The 18,101-nt window shown below is 39.1% G+C and overlaps 1 protein-coding gene across 2 annotated transcripts in view; it reads left to right on the top strand.

The window, feature by feature from the left end:
- The window catches only part of helz (helicase with zinc finger), a 50,958-nt gene that overhangs the window by 28,521 nt on the left and 4,336 nt on the right, over nt 1-18,101 (top strand). For both annotated transcript variants that reach the window (XM_085277357.1, XM_085277358.1), the window contains exons 19-32: nt 639-757; nt 1,659-1,804; nt 3,815-3,962; nt 5,665-5,848; nt 6,948-7,176; nt 8,574-8,853; nt 12,991-13,036; nt 13,497-13,684; nt 13,944-14,145; nt 14,276-14,358; nt 14,517-15,030; nt 15,649-15,907; nt 16,113-16,761; nt 17,777-18,071. In XM_085277357.1, the coding sequence (XP_085133483.1) occupies nt 639-757; nt 1,659-1,804; nt 3,815-3,962; nt 5,665-5,848; nt 6,948-7,176; nt 8,574-8,853; nt 12,991-13,036; nt 13,497-13,684; nt 13,944-14,145; nt 14,276-14,358; nt 14,517-15,030; nt 15,649-15,907; nt 16,113-16,761; nt 17,777-18,071 (3,342 nt within the window). The remainder of the gene's footprint in view (nt 1-638; nt 758-1,658; nt 1,805-3,814; nt 3,963-5,664; nt 5,849-6,947; nt 7,177-8,573; nt 8,854-12,990; nt 13,037-13,496; nt 13,685-13,943; nt 14,146-14,275; nt 14,359-14,516; nt 15,031-15,648; nt 15,908-16,112; nt 16,762-17,776; nt 18,072-18,101) is intronic.

Below are 18,101 nucleotides of genomic sequence, written 5' to 3'. Positions count from 1 at the left end.
TGAAGGGGCGATCGTGGCTCAAGAGTTGGGCGTTTGCCTTGTAATCGGAAGGTTGCCGGTTCGAGCCCCGGCTTGAACAGTCTCGGTCGTTGTGTCCATGGGCAAGACACTTCACCCCTTGCCTACTGGTGGTGGTCAGAGGGCCCGGTGGCGCCAGTGTCCGGCAGCCTCGCCTCTGTCAGTGCGCCCCAGGGTGGCTGTGGCTACAATGTAGCTTGCCATCACCAGTGTGTGAATGTGTGCGTGAATGGGTGGATGACTGGATATGTAAAGCGCTTTGGGGTTCTTAGAGACTAGTAAAAGCGCTATATAAATACAGGCCATTTACCATTTAAGATTTTATTGATGTAAGATTTTTTTAAATTAATAAGTAATGGAGTCAACATTACAAACAACAGAAAACCAAAGATAAACATTTTATTTAAGATCAACATTAGCCTAGAACTGTTGACAGTGTTGACTTGATGTGTGTCCACTTTTCCACTCAACGAGAAAGGTCAATGCTGCAAGTTCTTCACCTTTATGCTCTTATTAGAAAAGTATATCGTAATAAGTGGGAATAAAGAGCAATTTTGAAGCAGTGAAATTGTAATATATGTACAGGTGAATAGATATTTGTGTCTTGTCTGTTTTGATAGGTTTGTTCACTCATATCCTATTGGATGAAGCGGCCCAGGCCATGGAGTGTGAAACCATCATGCCTTTTGCTCTAGCTAGCAAGACAACCCGCATCGTGCTGGCCGGAGACCACATGCAGGTAAACAAAGACAGTAAGAATTCAACTTTGAGCTTGTAGAAGCCTCAAAAGTGGCCCTTTTTAAAGACTAGCTGTATCTATACTGCTTTGTGAATTGCTATATAATAACAACAACTACATTATAGTGTCTTGGGGTCTCAAATGCTTGAAGAGGTTTTTCTTTAGCCCAAAGTCAAAACACTTAAGGAGATGGAACAAACTACAGATGGTAGCTGGGACATCAAGGAATAGTAATACCATTTTGCACTTTGCTTATTATTAGGTTCTTATCTGACCTACTTCAGAAAACAAAGGAACAGGCAGCAGCTACTGTGGCTCTGTGGTTTTAGAGACCACTTCAACCACAAAAAACAAAATATAAACTCATGTCAGTCAAGCTTTCTAAGCCAACACAAGGAATTAAAACCTAATTTCCTCGTCTGCTGGTTTTAAGACGGTGCACAGGATTACCGGTAGTGAAGTGGATGAAGATGCAGCATGAGTTGTGCTTAAATTACTTGATCTCTCTATTTCTTGGAGGAAAGAAAAACAGTATTAAGACGCAGTGTCCACCAATGCATCCATATGTTTCTTTCCCAGTCACACTCAGCTTTCTTCTGTCGACTTTCCTGTCCTGTATAGATCACTACAGAAAGTTATCATCATCATTAATTTACATTACAATCAAACACTGTATACAATTTCACTGACTGTCAGCAGTAAAATGTCACTTGCCAATAACAAAAGATTTATTTAGATATTTGGTCAACACGGAAAAGCTTTGATGGACTTCATTAAAGAGGAAAAATAATGAAGGGGAAGTGTGAAATATCTTGGGTGTAATTTTATAACTACCATAGCTTTCCTTCACTACTACTACATCTTTTTTTTTTTCCTTTTTGTCCTCTCCTTCAATTTCCAGCTCAGTCCATTTGTGTACAGCGAGTTTGCACGGGAGCGCAACCTGCACGTGTCCCTGCTGGATCGACTGTATGAGCACTACCCCCCTGAATTCCCCTGTCGTATTCTCCTTTGTGAGAACTACCGCTCCCATGAAGCTATCATCAAGTAAGTGCCTGCTTTCCCTTGCTACCTTGTCTTGAGTACTGTCTGAAGAGGCTGAGAGGGATGGGGTCTTAAGCTTTACTGAGTGAATATATGTCAGACAAAAGCTGACTTGTGCTGCAATTTCTCAGTTAAACTGACCTGGTGATTTTTGCTAATTACTGAGACATTAAGGCTTTGGCCAGTCGAAAAGTTTGTTCCTCAATCCAAAGGGACCATGTTAGACAGCAGGTGGATAACTAGACAGTTAACTGTGTTGCTGCTCAGGGAACCAACTCACCTGCTAGCTGGCTCAGTGTTAAGCTCTCCACAGCCATGCTGGTGATCTGTCTCCATTGCTGTGTCCTCCTGCTGTGGCTCCATCTTGCAGTAAAAAGGATTTGTCCTTTGCAACTTTAATTACTCTTGGCTGCCATCAAAATGGAAAAATAACTCATTTCTGGAACTCCATAACCAAAATTCTTGCAGTCTTTTCTTGCTGTTGTGTTACTGTAACACCTTAAAAATGAACTGCTACCCCCCATCTCAACACAGGTACACAGTTATTTATTTATTATTGGCTTGCTGCCTGACATCATTACAGAAAAATAAACCTGCTCTGCTACCATTTGCTACCATTGGTAAGTCTGCTGCTTAGTGTTGTATGTTGCCAGAATAGTGCCTCATTCATCTTATTAAGCATAATACAGCATGATATCCATGATATTATAGTTTGAAGGAAAAAAGGAATAACTGTCTAAGCCATGCCCTTTGGCTGTGTCTATACACAGTCACATCACTCCACAGGTGCACAGTGGGGTAGCGTCATTTATCTGAAAGCGATTCAGTAGAAAGAATTCTAGGACCAACTTGTGCCCACATATGTGTATCTGGGTTTCAGACCACTTAGCTCTTTACTTCTTCTTGTTGTACTTGTTTATTATCCCAAAATAGTTTAACTTAAGATTTATGTTAGCTGATCTACTGGTCAGTTTCTGCTCTACAACACAGTCATAACTACTGACAGAGACTGCACCTGCACTTTTTGAGACTCAATTTTGGGCAGCATAGTTACACGTTCCCATGTTCTGGGCCTGGTCCATTTTACCACCCTTTTTCAGTTACAGATCTTTGGTCTAGCAGTCTTCATCCATTATGGCTTTCCTTCACTGTTCAAATTGGACCTCATAAACAGCTACATGTGTAGATGATCACATTTACATAAATTTAATCTTGGTTTAACCATGGTTTGCCTGCCAGTGATCCTTCTTTGATCATAGAGAGCTTGGGTTTCCACTGCAGTGGCATCTTTCTATTGGGCTTAACTCTGTTGCTGCTATAAAATCACAAACAGCCTCATGCCAACTTCATGCTCCCTGGATCACTTTAGAAATCAATACTAGTGGCAGACAATTAGAGAGCAAGTACAAAGTTGTCTTCATTGTACATCTTTGAAGCTTAAAGGATCACCTCTCATCAAAATGTTTGTTTAATTTTTATAATAATAATAATAATAATAATAATAATAATGGATACTTTATTGATCCCCATGGGGAAATTACTTGTTTTTCTCTGCATTTGACCCATTCACTCAGTGAAGCAGTGGGCAGCCCACTAAGCAGGCGCCCGGGGAGCAGTGTGTAGGGACGGTACCTTGCTCAGGGGTACCTCAGGGTACTTATACTTTACGTTGTCACTAGTACTGGTAGTATACACATTGTACCCATGAACATGCATACTCTGTACATAAGGCAAGTTTGTATTGTCATTGGGCACAGTAGAGTTTCAATACTGCTCCATTTTGATCCAAACACGTTTTGACGATCATGACAAAAGTGAACAAATACCCATCCTTATAGTAAAGCTTAATTTCAAGGAATGCATGAATCATATATGCGGGACATGTGGTTCACGTTAATATCAGTTTTTGTGAACATATATTTGAAAAATTAAAAACAATTACCAAGATCAAGCAATTGTCCTCCAAATTCATGTCACTCTTTTATTTTTCCTTTTCTTCTTCCCTTCGTAAAGCTACACTTCAGAATTGTTCTATGATGGGAAGCTAATGGCAAGTGGGAAGCAGCCCTCCCATAAGGACTTCTACCCTCTGACCTTCTTCACAGCAAGAGGAGAAGATGTCCAGGAGAAGAATAGCACTGCCTACTACAACAATGCTGAGGTATGGCCGGGGCACTTGTACATCTAAAGCCTTCAAGAAATATTTTTGGTCTTATTAACATCTTATGGAAATAATGTGGTTCAGTTTAAATAATTCAAGGTGTTAAATAAGTGGCATAATGACCCCCTCTGGACTGGTACTAAATGCAACCCAAAGCATATTTAAACCAGTTTCCTGTGTTTTATGTGTATAATTATACTCGCTGTGTATTGGCCTCTATGCACTTCTAAAACATATAAACTGCTACTCACTATGGCCCCTGAACTCCACCTATTTAAACTCAGAGTGCCGTAACTGAGCTTTGTGCAAAAGCATGTTTACAAAAAAGGATGCTTTGTAAAAACTCTAAGATTCAGAGATTAAAAAAAAATTAGTTAAAATAAAAGATCAAGAAATGGTTTCTTACCAGTATAGTTGCCAACTTCACACATTAGCTGGTTAGAGTAATATAATACAATACAAAAATAACTAAAAGTCGAGTAATCTTTGGCAGTAAAAAATGCACTTCAGCCTAGTGTCTGATTTTTACAGAGACATAATTATGCATGATTGTTAGATGTGGACCTATACACTCAACATTCTGTATTTGAATTACATAGAAATTAAAGTTGTTACCAGTCTTTGCCTTGGCAAATCATTGCAATTTGTCACGCACATTGCCTTTTATTCCTGAGATGAAACCCATAAACTCAAATGTGATACCAACTTAGACCTACATTAAAACACATGAAGCATAAATTACTGAGTCCGAATTTTGGATGGGTTCTTATTTAGGTTTTCAGTGGACCCTAAGCCTTTATTGTCATGCTCCAAGCAATTAAAGCAATGATCGTTCTTGTTCTCAATGCCACATTAATTACCTCCTGTTTGTTTGATATAGTACCCATGGTGAAATAGTATACATTGAGTAAAACACGCTCATACATCTTATGTCTGTTGTGCAAGAGTCTGTTCAAAGCCTCTACCCTTAGGGCTAAGCTCAGTGAAAATTGAAAAATCAACCACTTCAACTTTAATAACAGAATTCTTAATTCTAAAATTGTAACTTGAAAATTATTTCCATCAAAGTTTGCCAGTTGTAGGAATTTTTAAACTTAAAGATGTGGCAATATCTATCCAATAGTTTATTTTTTTTAAACAACATTTTTAAATACACATTTCATGGGGTCTTCAAAATGCTGCAGACACAGCAAACTGTCACAGTTATGGTTTTATCGTGAATGTTTGGTTTCTTTTCTGTTGCTTTGGAGTCTCATTTCCTTAAAATTTAAGTTTGGATTGTATATAACTGAATCACAGTTTTACCAAGAAGGCACACCTCAGCCATGGTAGTTGGGCTAACTTAAAAAAGGAGATTTTTAAGCATTTCATTAGGCATGAGTCCAGATCAGTATTGTCAGGTAGCATCACCTTAGAGTGGTTGTAGAAAAGATCAGTCGTGAAGGTGTTGGAGAATATAGCTCAGTCCAGTTATTTAACATTTTACTTTTTATTATTTATTTATTTGTCAGGACTGATGCTTCATGTTAAAATTGTATTTTTAAATGAATATTAATTGTTTTGCAAGCCTGTGTTTAGTTTTTACAGTTACAGCTATGTTATAACACTTATGTATGTTTATTTTGTAAGTGGGATACATTTTTATTTAAAAAGTTGTTTAAAGAAGACCCTAAATCCAAATGTCTTGATTGTCTCTCCAAAGGTATTTGAGATCGTGGAACGGGTGGAGGAGTTGCGCAAAAAGTGGCCAGTGGCCTGGGGGAAGCTGGATGAAGGCAGCATTGGGGTGGTGTCACCATATGCTGACCAGGTGTTCCGCATTCGTGCTGAGCTACGGAAGAAGAGAATGCCTGAGGTCAGCGTGGAAAGAGTGCTCAATGTCCAAGGTGAGGAACAAATATTTACTAGCACATCCTGTGCTTTGTGTGTCATGTGTTAAGGTGATACATCTCTATGAGTAAAAAGAAAATATCTTAAATTAATGAGCTGATATTTTAGGATGGCTTTGGTAGTATTCTATGTTAGCAAGTGTTAAAACATCATCGTAATTAAAGATATCTATGGTAAGGCATTCGAAAAGACAAACAATATAAACAAGTTCAGAGCATAAATCCCTAAGCAGAAATGCTTGATTCTGTGAAGGTTGTCTCCTATTTTTCTCTTTGAAATGTTGCTTAAAATGAAGGAGACAAACTAAACAAATGCCTTCAATCTTGGGTGTAGCTCGAATGTATTCATATTGTGTCTCACATTATGAAATCAAGAAGATTTCATAATATGATTTGTACAATAAGTCTTTTTTTTCCCCAAGTCTCTTTTCTGTGTCGGTCTCACGCAGCTTTCATTTGTATCACATTCAGCTGCTTTCCACAGGTCATTAGCTCCCTCATTAATCATACATGAAACACATGGACACGGAAAAAAACTCGAGTTAGTGGTTAGTAGTTGAATTTAACAGATTTACGTAATGTTTTTCAATAGTTTCTTTCAACAGGCAATACAGGTATACTTATTAATAAACATTTATAAACACGGTAATTACCATTCATTCAGGTTCCAGTAATATAATAAATGTCACATAAGCTACTGGAGAAATTTATTCGGCCACAACTTTAGTTGATTGTTGATAGTTGGTTGTCTTCGGCAAGGTCTTGTAAGCTATAAAGTTTTGCCTTTTTTCTCCTTTTCTGTGTTTTGTTGGGGTTTTTTGTTTTGTTTTTTGATAGTGAAAGAGAAAAGTTAAATTGAAATGGAGAATAGCAAGTTCCTAAAATCTTCTTCTAATAATTATTTTGATTTCAAATGGGTTACTTTTTTTGTTTGTAATATTTTCTGTTGTCATACTGTTATGTCTTGCTAACATATCTTTTTAAATAAATCTTTTTAGAATTTTCCAAAGATCTCTGTTCTTAAGATTTCTGAGTTTAGCATTTTTTTTTTTTTTAAGAGGGCTTAAAAATGTTTTATTTAAAAAAATATTTGCAGGCAAACAGTTCCGGGTGCTGTTCCTTAGTACGGTGCGTACACGGCATACCTGCAAGCACAAGCAAACGGCCATCAAGCGCAAAGAGCAGCTGGTTGAGGACTCAACAGAGGACCTTGACTATGGTTTCCTGTCCAACTACAAGCTGTTGAATACAGCCATCACCAGAGCCCAGTCCTTGGTTGCAGTTGTGGGAGATCCCATCGCGCTATGTTCTGTTGGGCGTTGCAGGTAAATATAGCCTAATTAATATTTTCATATTGTTGGTTACTAATAATTTTGTCTCTATACACCAGCACAGTGCATTTTAAATCAGACTGCCAAGGTTTGATTGAAATGCAAAGTTTCAGGTTTAATTAAAACTACTATATTAATGGTTTAGGAGTTGATCATTTGGTAGATAGTTTGATAGTCAGATAAATTAAGTGCATAAAAGTTGTTAAGTGTCGAGTTTGTTCACGTTTGAATATCTGCTTATTTTTCACCACAGAGAGAGCAATGGCGTACTCTGATAAACCATAATTGGGTCACTACTAGCTGCCAGATCCTCTCTGTACTATTTGAATCTTTTTAACCCACCTCCGCAGCTGTCTCCATAGCAGCTGTAGTTTGTCTTTGCTTATGTTTTGTTTATGCTATTATGCAAACAAAATGTCTAAGTCAGTGTAGTAGCCAGCCAAGCTGTTATTCAATATTTATATATTTTTATTAACTGAACAGGTTAAATGATTGCCTCTACCTGCAAGGTGTTGTAGTTTTAAAAATATTTTCTGATTGCCACTCAGTTCACAAACGGGAACAAAAACTCTGCACTTCTTTCTTCCTAATGAGAGCTGAAAAAATACAGTCTGCACAGTTGGCAGAATAAGTACCATTTTCCTTTTCTATTTTTTCTTTTAAAGGGTTACTTACTCATCATTTAATCAGATTAGGACACAATCGATAGCCTGCCCAACATTTCCCTCATAGCAGTTCCCATTTTATCCTAATGTTGACACCTACTTGACTGCTAATGATACAGCTACTCCTACAGCACAAAAGTTTGTTTTTGAAATGTAAATGTCTTATATCGCCACATTCTTTTGACTGCACATTTCAGGACAGAAGAGAACTAAAGTCAGATGACAAATTAAAGGAGAAAACGGGTCAAAATGCTTTTAGTAGGTTTTTAGGGGGTTTACAATGACTCTTAACATTAAGTGAGAAGTTGCCTCAAGCCGTGCCAGCAAAATGCCAACGACAGTATAACAGCGCCACCAGGTTCCTCACAGTTCAAGGGTTTAGGGTTTTTCTATTAGTTTGTTAGCCATCTTTTATAGACAGCTGTTGTTTGTTTTAATCATACCAATGGAAAGCATTGTGTTCTAAATAAAGTACACAATGCTTTAGAAAGATTTTTCCTTTTCCTCGTTTTCCTTCTTCCCTCTAGTTTTTCTGCACTGTGCACATGCCTCTTTGCTATAAATAGTTGTGATATTTTATGTTTATCCCCCAAGTCATTTGTAACACTGGCAGGCAAAAAAATTCAAATGATAATCCATTAAACACTCAATTCAAATAAGAAACAATACCAGAGACTAGAAGAAAATCTTCAACATTTTTTTGTTTTTGTTTTTGCCCACTTCCAGAAAATTCTGGGAGCACTTTATTTCCATTTGCCATGAAAACTCGAGCCTACATGGCATCACCTTCGAGCAGATTAAGGCTCAGCTGGAGGCCCTGGAGCTCAAAAAGACCTATGTCCTCAACCCATTGGCTCCAGAGTTCATCCCTCGTGCCCTTAGGCCCATGCAAGGACACCATTCGTCTTCACAGGCCCTCCATCCCCACCATCATCCACATTCTCAGCATGCACAGCCAGCCTCCAACAAGCAGGGCCCCCAGCAGCAGCAACAGTCACCTCCTAAGGTAAGGTGTTTTTCAGTGTGGAGGGCAAAATGGAAAGAAAAAATACTGCATTTCTATTTTTTTCATAAGTAGTTTGAATAATAATGATAATGCTGATGGTTGTTATAAACAAAGCTGAAATGGTAACACTTTAGGAAAATGCAGACACCTATCAAATTTCACCAATGTGTCATGTCAATTAAATAAGTTCATAATTTAGTTACTTTATCAATAAAGAAATAGTCAGAATTCACATTAACTAAACCTGTGGTAGTCTGTGAAGTTTCCTGAAGATGTTTCTGCTGTCATCCTCTCATTGGATGAGAGGTGAGATATAAAACTTTTGTGCTGCAGCTGCTGATTGTCATAGTAACACAACCCGCTTCCCTGCTTGGAAGTGATTTTGAACTCAACCATTGGAAACACAGTGACCATTTGACATGGTAAACAGAGCAAAGTCTAAGAGGACTGAATTTGAGCTGAGAAGCATAATTTGTTTGTTTGGGTTTTTTTGTTTGTTTTTTTTCCTTGCTTGTGGAAAATTGACATCCATCACTGTCTGCATATTGCTGTGTATTCCCATTGTCATATTTATGGCTCTCTACCTTTAACATAAGTAGGCTTCAAGATGATTTAAAAAAAAAAAATGCAATAAAGACAGTTAAATATGTCTGTGAAGGTTCTCAGTCATCCAGGTCATCGTAGTCATTGACTGAGAACCTTCACAGACATATTGCCATACATTTTGGGAGGAACACCCTTCAACTGGTGCGGGAGTATGAAAGGGAATCAAGGAAACTAGCGGATTATAGGAACCATCTCCGTTTCAACCTAAGATGTAGACAAAGCAGAGTTGTTACAGAGCAGACTTGATTCTACAGAGAGCACAAAATCACCTTTTAAGTGAAAGGATAAGACAAGTCCATTTCACTATAGATGCCCTCCAGATCAAGATCAGCCAGACCCTGCAGGAACTGGAAATCCTTCTACCCTCTCCAATCTTAGAAGAGGTTTACAAGTTTGTGGACAAGGCTCAGCGGGCCCAACACTCTAAAGGAAAAGAAAGACAACGCAGGAAATTTCACACCTTGCTTTCAAAAATACACACTCCTCATCCCGAACCTACACAACCCAGAGAAGAAAACACACCTGATGCCAGTCAGGAGAAATGGGTTAAGAACTTTTCAGACAGGATTCTCACTGAACCTGAAAAGAGAGTATTAGCCAAAGGACTCAATTTTGCCATTTCTCCACAACAGTTGCCCATAGTGGACCTCATCACAGCCACAGAATCTGCCATACGGATTAATAAATTATCACAGACAGAAGCAGAGCAAATCAGGATGAAAGTCTCAGCCACGCTCTCCAGTGCCAAAGTCCCTCCATCCAACCTCACAATACAGGAAAAGAAGGCCGTCGCTTCCCTGAGCAAAGACCACAACATCACTGTTTTACCAGCTGATAAGGGAAGATGCACCGTGGTCCTAAACACTACAGATTACCATACAAAGATCACTACTCTCCTCAGTGACAACAATACCTACGAAGCCCTAAAGCGAGACCCCACAAGCAGCTACCCTTTGACAAAGACAGTTAAACACTCATACAAAATTAAATACAAAATTACAAAAAAAAAAATTGGCTCAGTTGGATTTTTCTTCCACTGACTATTTTTTAACCTAATATGCATGCAGAAATAATTATTATTTTGTCACATTTATTTATTTATTTATATTTTTTATATTATGTTATTTGTTGTCATATTAATAATACACTGTATAGTGATATTTGAAAGCTAATTGTTTATACTATATATGTGTTATTGTTTGTCTCAGAGGGCCTAGGGTGTTGACAGGTTTTTAGGACCCATTTGCGTAAGAAGAATCTTAAATGGTGTAGAAATTTTTTTTTTTTAATGCTAATCCAATATTCATGTTAGGTAAGAACACACTGGTTTATCAAAATAGAAAGCAAATTATCAGAAATAAATTGAGTGCTACCTACTTTTATAGAATAAAACTTATAAAAGCTTTCCATATGTGGATGCAAATCAAATATCTGAACAGATGACTCAGTTTAATTTTCACCACAGGAAATAATTTTATGACCAGTCCTTTTATTCCAAACAGAATATTAGCATAACCTGTTTGGCAGAAGATCTGTTAATTGTTTAGGTCAGGATGAAATGTCTGCCTCGCCTCTGTGTCTGCACTGAGGTAAAGGTTAACGAAATCACCACTGCTGACAACCTGCTGCCATCACCCACTGGGCCTAATGAGCTGGAGCTCCGCAGTAGCAGCCAGCTTTACAGACTCGCACACTTCTATTTGCACAGTCATACTTACAACTATGCTAAATATGCAGATAAACATTTGCAATTACACCATTATGCAGAATGTGCTAAATATTCTATATGTATTTATGCACAGTTTGAGTTTCATTAAAAGGTCAAATCTTTTTTTCTGGTGTCTTTGTACACAGTGTAGACGCTACACATATCGTTCTAATTTATTTCATAATGACAGTATGCCCTGCAGTGGATTCTGATGTTGGCTTGTATTCGACTGCTTCAGTGCATCATTTTAACATCCGTTGCTGATGATCAGTATTTTTCTAAAACTTAACCTCCTGACTGTTGTAGTGTTGTTAGGATTCAAGTCTGAAAGCTACAGAGCACATTTCCACAGTTTGATTATTGTGTGGGGGGAAAAAAATCCACTCTTGGTTGATGTTTATCAGCATGCATCAATGAACACAGAAAACTGTAAAGTACATTGTGGTTAAAATCATTTAAAACTGAAGCATTGTTGGGCATCCATTTTGCCAGAGACATACTGTATGCTTCACTGAACTTCAGATTGCTGTTTTCTGATGCAGATGGTGTTTTTCTGCAAGTGTGCAAGACTGATAGTTGTGCTCAAATTTGCCCCATGTTAATTCCCTTACTAAAAATATGTTTATGTCGGACATTTCTTGGAAAATTCCTCCTTTTCAGTCTTTCTTGCATGCCCCGCCGGTATACCTAGGATTTCACAGTACAGCACACTGCCCCTGTACTGACAGATGGATTGTGCTATTGTCACTAATGAAGCTTTAAGCTAACAAACTTTTTGTTTACCTTTTGTCAGAACTAAGAGAACATTAGGTTACATGATCTAATTTCAGTCTTCTGGATGAAGCCAGTAAATGTTCATCAGTGGTCCCTTTTCATTCTCAGCAGACTCCTGCAATCTGGGAAAATTATTGTACAAGATATCATGTTTAACACCTAGTTCCAGAGAACATTTTGCAGCAGTGAATCTGTGATTGGATCAAATAACTGCCCTGCTAGACTATAGGCACCAGTTTCAATCCAGTGTCTGGCATTGCTCAGTTGATGTTGCACAATGAAACCGTGACAGGGGAAGCTGCTTTGCTATCACATGTCAGACTCTAGTCTGTTTTAAGAAAGGGATCCTGCTTACGCTATACAGAATTTTCACATTTGCTGTGCTGTTGTAATATGACTCAGTTCTGCCAAGTCTGCATTTTACATTCCATTGCCGCGTTAAACCATTTGAGTGGAATAAATATATTAGATATCTCTCCTGTAGTTTATTATGGTTTGGTTTAGCTGCTTCTCTGCGCAAGCTGGCAGCCTAGCTACAACACAAGTGTGGACATATTTTAGAGATCCATAAATACCCATAAACATTGGCTTTGCTGTGGTTAACACAGCAAGACTGAATGAAAAAGGCTTTGGCAGACTGTGTGTGCGCTAAACTCCATATTTCAGTTGGCACTTTTGCTCTTTTCACAATGTTATTTCAGCGTAGCTTCTGTAATGTTCTGAATTATACATTTATTTTTATTATAACTGTCAAAATTGCTTGTGCTTCGCTTTAGTGTTTTCCTTGTATTATGATGACTAGTCATTTCCCTTGTATATCATGTCTATCTAAGACCATCATAGCAAATCACACTGAATTGCTGTTAGCATCTTCCTCCTTCAAGTAAGCTAACCCACAGTCATCTACTATTTCTGTTGCATTACTGATTACATTAATAGCAATAATAATTCTCATTCTCCATTCTGTTTGTTTTCTACCAATGTGATGTGAGAATAATTTTCTTTTGGCACATTCAGACTCTTAACCTTTGTTACTGATTGTCTTGCAGGGTAAACATGCAAACCACACAGAGCATCTCCCACCTGAAGGATATGGTGAGTATAGCCTTTCTGCTCTTGATTTTCTAAATATTATCTTACCAGAACAGCAAGGAAACAGAAAGACAATAACACAAAACTAACTGTGTCAGTTGTGGTTAGTGAAGGGACAAAGGACCGCAAAAGAAAAAAGGCTGGCACAAGTTTAAGTATAACAATGCTTGTTATTTGCCTACTAAATAACAATATAAATGTGAATTGTAAACCCATATTTGACAGCTTTCTAAATCATTTTTTCTGTTATAGTGACAGGTGATATAATAAACTTGTTAAGCACTGTCTTTGTTTAAGCCTAAATAGCTATAATTTAGAACCAGAATCTAGAAAATGAATATTATTTAAGAAATGCTCCCACAGATTTACTTAATATTATTATTATTACTACAGATTTACTTTTGAATCTGACAACAATAATGTCATAAGAGTAAAGTAATTTACCAATTTTACTTCTTTGCAGTCCAACCAAACCCAGCAGTGTTGATGGGGAACCCTATTCGGGCATTCACACCACCTTTGGGTGGCACACCAGCTGGTATGGGCAAGTCACCTAGTCCTGTGCAGAGGATAGATCCGCATACAGGTGCCAGTATCCTCTACGTTCCAGCTGTATATGGTGGAAACATGGTCATGCCCATGCCCCTGCATGTAAGTTCACTGGTGTGGTGTGTGTGTGTAATATTGTATTTTAAAAAGGAACCTATAAAACTGTTTGCTTCTTTTAGAAAAGTGTCAAAAAAACACACTGCAGATATCTGTAAATGTATGTCCTTACTATTTCAAATAAGTTGATCAGTTATTATGGTCACAATGATAGTATTAAAAATAACAATAGCTCCCCTGCCTGATTTATGTGTACCACAGGAAAACATTTTATTGAAATGTATTTTTTTTTCTTCTCCCTAAGTTGCCCTGGCCAGGTTACCAGAATCGCTTTGCTGTGGACCCTCGCATCATGGGTCATCCAGCAGCCATGGCTTACAACTTTAATCTGCTGCAGCCACCAAATAGAGGCTCCCCCATTCCTTATAGTGGGGTAGCACACCCCTCTCCTCTAGGACTAGCCCAGCCGAGCCCAGACAAAGAGCCTTCTGACCCCATCAGAAATGGTTTGCCTTGACTTTCTATTTCTAAATCAAGAGATCAGTTAAAAACTCTAATCCAATTTTATGCCTTCATCTAGCAATGTGGAAATGGCAGTGTAAGTCTTTTTAATTTGTTTTGTTTTTGACGTCTTAGGTAAATTAGAAGGATGTTCAAAGTCAGAGCAGAATCATCTTCAGACACCAGAAAGAAAAAACACAGACATGAAGGAAAAACAGGCAAGTTGTTGACATTTAAATGTTTCTTTTTTGGGTTAAAAGTAATTTGTCCGTTTTATTTGTACCCAAACCCAAAACATATTTTGCAAAAGCAGTGATAAATTCCTTGTACAACTTATGGTGTTTTTATACCAGTGTTTATCCTTTTTTTTGTCTAGGGAGATTTAGACTCAGGCCAAAGTCGAAGTCTGGATTCACAGACAGAAAGCCTAGTTGGATTTCCCAATCCTCTGCTCCACCGAAAAGACCCCTCAGCTGCCCAAAGACCTCTTAATTTCCAACTTGCGCCACCTAGTACACCCTTTCCTTCAAATCCAATCAGTGGAAGAACCTTCCCCCAGCAGTATTCAGTCACTAGGCTTCCTTATCGGGTTAGCCAGCCTCAACACCCAGGGATGGCCCAGCAAAATCAGCAGCAGCAACAGCAGCTCAGTCCTGCCTACACTGGTGGAAGCCATAATGCGTCTTTTTTCAGTGGCCCTATACCAACTCACAGACCTGTCCAGTCCCCGACTTTGAATGGGCCAGACTCTGGAGGAGTAGAGGAGATGAGTAGCTCTGTTAGGACTCCAATGGGCCACCCAGGAGGCCACCACTCAGGCCTGTCACAGCATAACAGGGTCAGCAGCTTTGGGGATGAGGGACAGGATGGAAACCCAGGAGATGGTTTGGGTGAGTAAACACTATATTTACTAGTAATTTAATTTTAGTTAGCTAATGAATTGTGTTACAAAGGAGGGAGCTGAATCTGATGATGATGGAAAATTAGCATCTTATTATTTCTACTTAGAATTTTCATTTAATTTGAGTCTGAGGGATTTAATTCATCTCTTTATTTTCATATAGACATTTTTTCAAGAGATTCTGAACTTGGTAGTCATGTATTCAGAGATTGTTCTGCTTATGCAGATGTTGAAGTTTGTATAGTATCCTGCTCAGGATTGAAAGGTGCTTGCACGTTCAATCAGACTGGTTCTGTTCTCCTCAAAGAAAACTGTCTCTGAACTTTTAAAGCAACAATCTCCATGGTTGAGATGTTAGGAGATTGTTTGTCAAATAGTCAAATTTCACATTCATTTTTTGGATTAGAATGTGCAGCTTTCATATGTTTAAAAATATGAAAGGGTAAATATTTGATTTTTCAGTACATTTAATATATTGAATATTTATTCATAGAGAATCTACTTAAAGGTATTCTTAACCATGCTGTGTATACTAACCCTGCAGCTCATATAATTATGCAGAATACATGAATGACTCCAAAAACTAACCAGACCATTGCCCTTTCAGATCTTCAGGGACCCTTGGCTCTAGAGGCCCTTAGCCAGCAGCAGCAGCAGGCAGCTAGGCTGGGCCAGTGGGGGGAGGCAGCAAGCCCTTTCATCCAGGCCAGTGTTGCCTTTCCTCTGCCCCAACAGCTTGCCCACCTTGCTCAATCCAACATGGCTCGCTTTCCCCATCAGCTGCTTCGGGCAGGTAACTGGGGCCTTAGTTCCAATCTGGATGATGAAGCTGTTCCTTCTGCCTCGACCGGGCCAACTTTCAGCAGGTTAGACTGGGCACTAGTATGTTTTATAGTCATCTGTAATGGTCTACTAACTTGATCTCATAGAAATATTATAGGTTAAATATTGGACTTGTACTTTTTTTTATATCATATGTTAAGCACAATTAGTTTGTTTTTTTTCTTTTGTTTTAAAACAAAATACATAGTTCAAAAAAATAAAAAAAAAGTAAACAATTTTCATTTCTAGGTATCCAGGTCTCTTGAGAGAGATGGCTCCACAGGAACAGCCAGAGCCCAGGGAAGCAGTTGAGATGCAGCCCCCACCTCAGTCTCGCCTCCTCCAGTATCGCCAGTCCCAGCCCCGTGGCTCGGGTGACCCTTCATCCTCTTTAGGTGCCATTTCCAATCAAGCTGGCCCTTTTCCATCAGGACTCTACCCCCATGACACAGGTCGGGATCTACTGAATGAAAACCTTCTTAACAGCCAAGGTCTGCAGCAGCACCCAGGGAATCCCCTGTACAATACTGGTAGCTTTCCACATCAGCCACCAGCTCAATCTGCCAGCCCCCCTCCTGCCCAGGTCAAATACCTTCTGCAAGAGGCCCAGTGGCCCCATGGTGGAGCTACATCAGTGAGCCCACCACAGCAGAACCCTCTGATGGGGAATCAGGGCCACGGCCTTCCTTATGGACTGCCCATCATGGCTCACCCTAGCAGGCAGGAGCAGGTTCACCTGATGCAGCTTCACCATCAGCACCACCAGCAGCAGCAGCAACAACAGCAGCAACAGCAACAACAGCAACAACAACAACAAAATCAAGGTCCAGATCAGGAGCCCTACCACCCATTATCCCCCAGAACATCAGCAGCCACAGCACATCACAATGTAGATGAGGTAAGGGCTCTTCATTAATGTGGTATTCAATAATATTTCAGTGAAATTAGCAATGAGTCTGAACTGCCTGAAGTAGCATCTCTATGCTAAGGTTATTCGTCCAAAGCAACAAAGTTAAGGGGGCACAGCTAAAAGTGAAGGCACAAAGATCCCGTTCATCCAGTTACTCCAATTATGGGCGGTGATGCCCAGCAGACAGCTGTGGGGCTACAGCTGCTTCTGTCAGATCACTTGTCATCAGATCAGTCCTACTCCAACTTCTAGTATCCAGATAGATGACTTATTAAACGAAAATCTGTGCAGTTGTTTTAATGTTGGAAATTAACTCATTCACTGCCAGCCATTGGCAGTGAATGAGTTAAACCCATTGACTCATTCACTGCAATTGACGGCTATAGACGTCAATGGCAGTGAATGAGTTAATGCCTAGAGAAGAAAAAAAATTGTATTGCCTCAGGCTCTAAGCATTTTAACATGGGAGTCTTTAAGGATACACTCAAACTTGAAGTACCAGAGGTTGTTGCTTGGTGTAAATATCATAAATAATACTATTTGGGAAATTAATTAGTAAGAACATTATGTAATGCTAATTAACCATATGGTCATATTAATGGTAAGCCAGTATTCAGCCAAATCAAGTTATTAACTGAAACGCTGTTTCACTCTTACTGCTCGCTGCTTTCTTAAAGTAGGGATTTCAAACAGCCCCGGATTATAATACACCAACAGACAATGGTGGATAATTGTGGGCTTAAAGTTTTGTTTTTAAGTCACCCAAATTTTAACTTACAAACAAATTAAAATAAAAATCAATATGGAAGATGTGTTACTGTAATGCTGTTCTACAAGAAGTAGCTAAACTAAGCAAGGTCTGGAAAAGGTTGTTCTCTCTTATTACAACACTGAGAGCATACATTCACTTTGTTGTCAGTCACTGGGAATTTAAACCAATTGAATACTCTTTGTAGTCACTATATATCACCTTCTGACCTTGTTTTTGTATCTGTGTTTACAGTATGAACCCAGAGGTCCAGGGCGGCCTCTTTATCAGCGCCGTATCTCGTCCACCTACCCAGATGAATCATCTCCAGCCAACACCCACAATACCCTGTCACAGCAATCCCAGCCTTGTGCATCAGATACCCAGGACCACCCTCATCCTCACATACAGCATCATCAACACCCACACGCCCCCTACAGCTATCCTTCACATGACCACCTCTGGCCAAGTAATGGAGGCGGTCCGGGTCCGTTTCAGAACATTCCATGTAACGGAGCCGGCACGCTCGCTCAGCATCGGGACCTTCTAGGTAAATCTTTCTGTTTTCAAGCCCAATTTC

The sequence above is a fragment of the Mchenga conophoros genome, linkage group LG6 (genome assembly GCF_057382185.1).
Source record: "Mchenga conophoros isolate Kocher_MC1m ecotype Shallow Benthic linkage group LG6, M_conophoros_male_GT1.1, whole genome shotgun sequence".
Taxonomy (NCBI): Eukaryota; Metazoa; Chordata; class Actinopteri; order Cichliformes; family Cichlidae; genus Mchenga; species Mchenga conophoros.
Note: the sequence above shows the minus strand (reverse complement) of the source record. Positions and strands in the feature narration are given on the sequence as shown.